Genomic DNA, 6,053 nt, shown 5'->3' on the forward strand with positions numbered 1-6,053 from the left:
TTGCGTGTGGCAGGTAAGTAGAGTTTATATGCACAGTTCTCTTTCTCTTTCTCTCTCTCTCTCTCTCTCTCTCTCTCTCTCTCTCTCTCTCTCTCTCTCTCTCTTTCATTTAACTTTCCAATTCAATTTACGCGTCTGTCGCAAATTCCACTTGCGGAACGCTTTTTTTGAAGATTAAATCTACTAGTTCAATAAAAATTGAATTCTACACTTTATTATACACAACGTGATATTCAGTTACTGCAATATCTTATCATTTATGATTTTATTTGAGAATAACACAAAAATTTTTTAATAGTATATTAATACTATTACAAAGTTAAATTGCGTTTTATAAGTCTCTCATTTATATAACATATGCATTTCAATTATTTTTATTTTTAAAGATCATACTTCTTTCATTTGTAAAATTATGAAATTATTAATGCAATTGGTACAGTAAATAAATAGATAATTTTTGCATCTACAAGTTCATTACTTTTGTTTTCTTCACAATAATACACAGCTGTAAAAAGATAGTTTTAGATAATTAATTGATATATAAGTGCTCTGTTAATTTGTTCAATTAACTGCTCTGTTAAATAAACAAATAGATAATTATCTCTTTCAAAATCCACGAAATAATTTCTCTCGTTCCGCTTTCAAAAATATCTCGGACTAAAATTAATTGGATAAAGTAAACGTAATACGGTAGTCGCGTTTGCAATACGAATTCCAAGCGTAAAGTGAGGGATGCAAATCGCGAAATGATAGTACAACAGCAACGACCCGGTCTCGCCGTCAGTACCCGGAAATGTCCGGAATTTATATGCACCGATAATAACGCAATGCAATAAAACTTGTGTCTATGCATCCAATAGAATGCACGTGACGGGAGAAAAAGGAACAGTGAGAACATTGCTCGATCAGAAAGAAAAAAAGAGAGAGACAGACAGGACTTTCGGCGAAAGGGGGGCGAAGTCGGGAGGAGGGAGGGTAGGGAAATGTGCAACAGTAAGGACCCACCAAGGTGGTGGCGAGACTGTCGAGCGAAACAGAACCCGTTTCGGACCTGCAGTCACGTTTTATCAGCGTCGCGACGCACTGTAGACGAAGTTAAAGAAAAGGACGAGAAAATTAAAGAAGAAGAAAAAGAGAAGAAAGGGGGAAAGAAAGAGAGAGAGAGAGAGAGAGAGTCTCCTAGAACAGTAACTTCAAGACGGAGATCTGAAAGACTTCGCGAATCTCTTTAGAACTCTTTTCAGGATGTTGGAAGTGGGAAAGCATGTGCTTCTTCGTGGTCTTCTGCCACTGGTAATTCTGGCCACCTTGAGTGGGGCTCAGTTCCGATGTCCGGAGCCTAAGGGTTTCTTCCCCGATCCTGAACAGTGCGATCTTTATTACGCCTGCGTGGATGGTCAGCCTGAGGAGAAACTCTGCAAGGATGGACTCGTCTTCAGGGATGATAATCCCAAGAAGGAACTCTGCGATATACCGGCGAACGTACCTTGCGGCGATCGCACAGTTTTGCGTAAGTTTCGAATTATTAAAATTCTTCTAAATCTATTAAATCCTCTTCTGAATTATTACAATAGATTCATCTAAATTATTACAATTATCATAAATTAAAAAAAAATTCGTAGTTTCTTGACGTTTTGCTCTTCAGATTAGAAATTAATTCTTTGAATTATTATATGCCAATCTCAATAATTTCATACATAAAAATGTTATTTGCTATTTACAGAAAAATATCTTTATTGTTATCTATATCATTCATTCAATTCATTCAATTTTATATTTATATGCTATTTTAAAAATGAAAGATTTTTCATTCGAAAAGGAAATTCTTTCCAATAGGTATTCGAATAAAGGAATTATATATGAGAGTTCTTTTATACTTCATGCATATTTCCCTTAACAACTCGACAAACTGGAAGAATGGCAGATTAAGCAGTGTCGTAAAAATAGAACTCGATATGAACCGGTTTTTAGACGAATGGACAATCGAATTCTATCTCGATTTTTTTTGCGTTTTCTCATAAGTAATAATATAACATGATCTCATACAGAAACAATTTTAATTAATTAAAGAAAACTTTAATTAAAGTTTAACAAAAATCTATTAAAAAATAAAATAAAACACAAAATAAATTTAATAAAATTACAATCAAGTTTATCTTTGTAAAAATATTTGTTAAAAATATTTTGTATAATTTTTTAAATCTTTGCTATAGAAATCGATATCTATATTAAACATTAATCATTCTAGTGATTAATCGCTAAAATTAAAAAAAATATATATTTTATTTGTAATTGTAAATTTCAAGACAAACCTCGATAGAAACTACTATATCACAATTATAAAATAATTAATATACATGAGAGACTAATACAAAACTTAATAAAAATAATATATATGAACTAGTATTATACGCATAATAATATATTATATAATTGAATAGAGGAGCCGCAACCAAGCAAAGGCTGCCCGCGGGCAAACGGCATTTTTAGCCACGAGGACCCGACTGCGTGTGATCGTTTCGTCAATTGCATCGATGGAGTAGTGCAAGTAGTGCCCTGTCCGCCCGGACTAATCTATGAACCCAAGATGTCGAGCTGTGTCTGGCCGGCAGACGCCACTCGTCTATGCGAGAATGCAAAACGCGATGTCCTGGACGATGGCTTTGTATGCCCGGACGGCGACGTCGCCGGCCCGTCTGGCAGAATCTTGCCGCATCCCACGTATCCGCATCCCGAGGATTGCGCCAAGTTCTACATCTGCAAGAACGGTGTAGTACCGCAGAAGGGCCAATGCGAGCCCGGCACCGTGTACAATGAGGACAGCTTCAGGTGCACGGAACCAGAATCCGTGCAGGGATGGTGAGTTTCTTTTATTTTTATATTCTTTACATTATTTATAAGAGATCGTTATATTAAAAAAATTCTTTATATTATTTATAAGAAAAATTTACAAGAGAATCTGTTAAAAAAATACACAAATTATAAATTACTCTGTAATATAAAGAATATAAAATATAATATACATACAGAGTAACTAATTTGTGTATTTTTTATAACAAATTCTCTTATCAATTTTAAGATCGATTTTTCAATTATTGTTCTTAATCGATTTCTCAATACTTGTTCTTAATTCTTTGTCAATTATAAATGTCGATAATTGCTTGCTAACTTCTCTTTGTTTTTAATATTCTTTTCTAAATTTCAAAATTATTTATTACTTTGAAAAATACATCAAATACTGTTCTTTATAACAAAATGCAATGTTTCAGCGAGGACTATTACAAGCGTAAGAATTGAGTTGGAGAAGCGAGGGTGCCACAGTTAATCGCAACGTGTGTAATGCTCATCTTTTTACCCATAGGAACAATAAATGCATGTAATATGCATGCTTATGTAAAAGTCACTGCATGATCTTTGCGAGAGTGATCGCGCTTTCGCCCTCCCCGCGACGAATCACTACCCCTTTCTCCTTTTACGTAAACAAATTTGCATTCGGAAAATGTGTAATAAAGCCGTTGCGGATCATTAATCCGCGCCCGCGAAAAGAAAACCCCGCTGACGATATCAAGTTCTATATAATATCTGTTAGATAAATCCTCCGCTCAAACCGGTCCAATTTTATATAATTATCGATTATGTCGAAATTTTATTGTAAAAGCACATGAACGCAAAACAGTCGCCCGTAATTCCGCAATTAAATAACTTTGAAGAAATGGAATTTATTTATTATATTCTAATGGGGAAATAAGTCTTTCACTTTGAAAATGTTATGTCTTTTAGTAATATCATTTTTAATAAATGTAAAAATTATATGTTATTACTTAATAATTATGTATATTTTATGTAGAGTATGACCAGAAATTTGTTTACAAATTCTTTTACAAATCTGGAGTCAACAGATCTAAAGTTTGTTTTAGAGATTTTTATAAGTTAGTCAAAACTTTTTAATTGGTTATTAACTGTTTTTATAATAAAATTAAAATTTACTTAACATAATGATGTATTGTTTAAACATAAAATTCAATATTTATTTTCGTCCCTCTAATTATACATATAATAATAATAAAAATAAAACTTAAATTCTTCTAGTTCTTAAATATAAAAGTAATATAAAAAAGATAATATTTATATTAAAATAATATTTAATGGAGTTTCATCTTTTCATTTTATCAAAAGTATTAAAAATGTTCATGCGAGTTCTATCGTATGTGAGAATTATACAAGATAAAAGAATAATAAAATAATCAAACATTGTAAAACATTTGATCATTTTACAAAAATTACAAAAATAATAATATTAAATAATATTCTCTTAAATCCTGAAAAATATTCTTGACAAAAATAATTTAATTATTTAAGCTAAAAATGCGAAAAGATTTAGAGTTTCCTAAATTAATATTTTTAATAATAAAATGTATAATGTATTATTATCAGAAAAATATTAAGAATAAAATAAATAGGATTCTTGTTAATAGATTAGGAATTACTATTATTAAATATAAAGAACATCGTTTAGTTTTTAAATCTTTTTAAATTGAAAAAAAAGAATTTAAGTTATAATTCAAAAATTCAAAAATTACTTTAATAAAGTATAATAATTATCGAATTTGTCCATTGATATAATACATTCAATATTAACTGCTAGTATCATGTAAGTCAAATCATTAATATTTATCGTGTGTTACAATGAGCATGACTTTCTCTGACACGAAAGATTGCACGTCGAAAATCTCCTCACTCCACAATACTCCAGAATACATCGCGAAATATACTCGCAAAATCACTTCTTCGAACGTATCCTGGATTTCACTCCGGCGAGTCAAATGTCAGCGTGAGAATTAATTAACCCATTCGTCATAAGATTACATTGCAACATCTGACGTTATAGATGTTATGCCTTCAGTCGCATTTACTTTTGAGAACTTTTGATACATTAATAAAAGCAAAGCCAAATGAATTGTAACAAATTACAAAATAATGAATGTTTGTAGTTCATCGTATTTGCTTCGCAATTTTCGTTGTAGTGAAATATTAAAAATTTGTTTTATACTTCTTATATTTTATATACTTTTGAATATTGAAAAACTATTTATAAGAACTATTTGACGATTTGGCGAGATTTACGGTGCACAATAAACAACATGCTACGAACAAGTTTTCCAAGCTAACAATTTCTCTTCATTTGCCTGATAGCAACCTTTCTCTTTACATAATTCGTGAAGCGCTTGACGAAATATACAATATCACAATTTACATTTTGCTTGCAATGCGAAAAATTCGATCAGAATAAATTTTCCGTTCCTAGTACATTTATAAAATAAAAGCTAAAAAACACGATATAAAAATATACTACTATAAAAAAATGAAACATGATATACAATGTAAATACTTTCTTAAATAAGATAAAATATGTATTTTCTTTTCTTTATCTATTATTATCAATATCAATAGAAAATGAAGCATAGGATACTATATAATTTCTTTATTAAACAAGATATATATATATATTATTTTTCTTATGTTTTTCTAGTATTATATTTTAGAAACAATTGATTCATAGAAAGTCTAAACTAATTAACAGATCGTCATCATGACGGTTTCCAATTCGAACGTCTGATCGATCTGTCGACTTGTCTGGCTCGCCTCGGCTGCTTTCACTATCCGGCAATCGGGTCCCTCCTCCTTGGGACCAGTGTGATGGGTCTTGCGTAAGGCTGGCTAAGACCTCAGGGGCCTCATGTGCACGTATATTCGCACCATATTAATATATCGAGAATACATCTATCTGAGTGCACGTTTTAGTTATTACACGCGTTCATCAATAAACTCAAAACTCATTTAGTTGGAGTAGATTACATCGTGGCCGATGATGACAGAAGGAAGAGCGCCTTGGCATTAACCGTTAACGTAACGTGTCCTTGCTGTTATCATATTCCATTTTCTCCGGAAAATTCGATTTTCTTTTGTCAAAAAACGCGCTTTTTTCGGCAAGCTAAAACTTGTAAGAGATTGCATGTATAAAAGATTGAGTTGTATGTATATATATATATATA

The 6,053-nt window shown here is 31.4% G+C and overlaps 1 protein-coding gene across 1 annotated transcript; it reads left to right on the forward strand.

Annotated features, from left to right (window-relative positions):
• The first annotated feature begins 1,066 nt into the window (after window positions 1-1,066).
• On the forward strand, window positions 1,067-3,825 carry LOC108693151. Its single transcript, XM_018201924.1, has 3 exons — window positions 1,067-1,510; window positions 2,442-2,859; window positions 3,270-3,825. The coding sequence occupies exons 1-3, from the start codon at window positions 1,246-1,248 to the stop codon at window positions 3,295-3,297; spliced, it is 711 nt and encodes a 236-aa protein (XP_018057413.1). The 5' UTR covers window positions 1,067-1,245; the 3' UTR covers window positions 3,298-3,825.
• The last annotated feature ends 2,228 nt before the right edge of the window (window positions 3,826-6,053 follow it).

This window comes from Atta colombica, unplaced genomic scaffold, assembly GCF_001594045.1.
Source record: "Atta colombica isolate Treedump-2 unplaced genomic scaffold, Acol1.0 scaffold88, whole genome shotgun sequence".
NCBI classification, from domain to species: Eukaryota; Metazoa; Arthropoda; class Insecta; order Hymenoptera; family Formicidae; genus Atta; species Atta colombica.

Excerpts from the sequence above, each read along its gene's own strand:
- LOC108693151 (XM_018201924.1), top strand. The coding sequence starts at position 1,246 with ATGTTGGAAGTGGGAAAGCATGTGCTTCTTCGTGGTCTTCTGCCACTG. Across the intron at positions 1,511-2,441 it reads CGGCGATCGCACAGTTTTGC|AGGAGCCGCAACCAAGCAAA; the intron begins GTAAGTTTCGAA and ends ATAATTGAATAG. Across the intron at positions 2,860-3,269 it reads CCAGAATCCGTGCAGGGATG|CGAGGACTATTACAAGCGTA; the intron begins GTGAGTTTCTTT and ends GCAATGTTTCAG.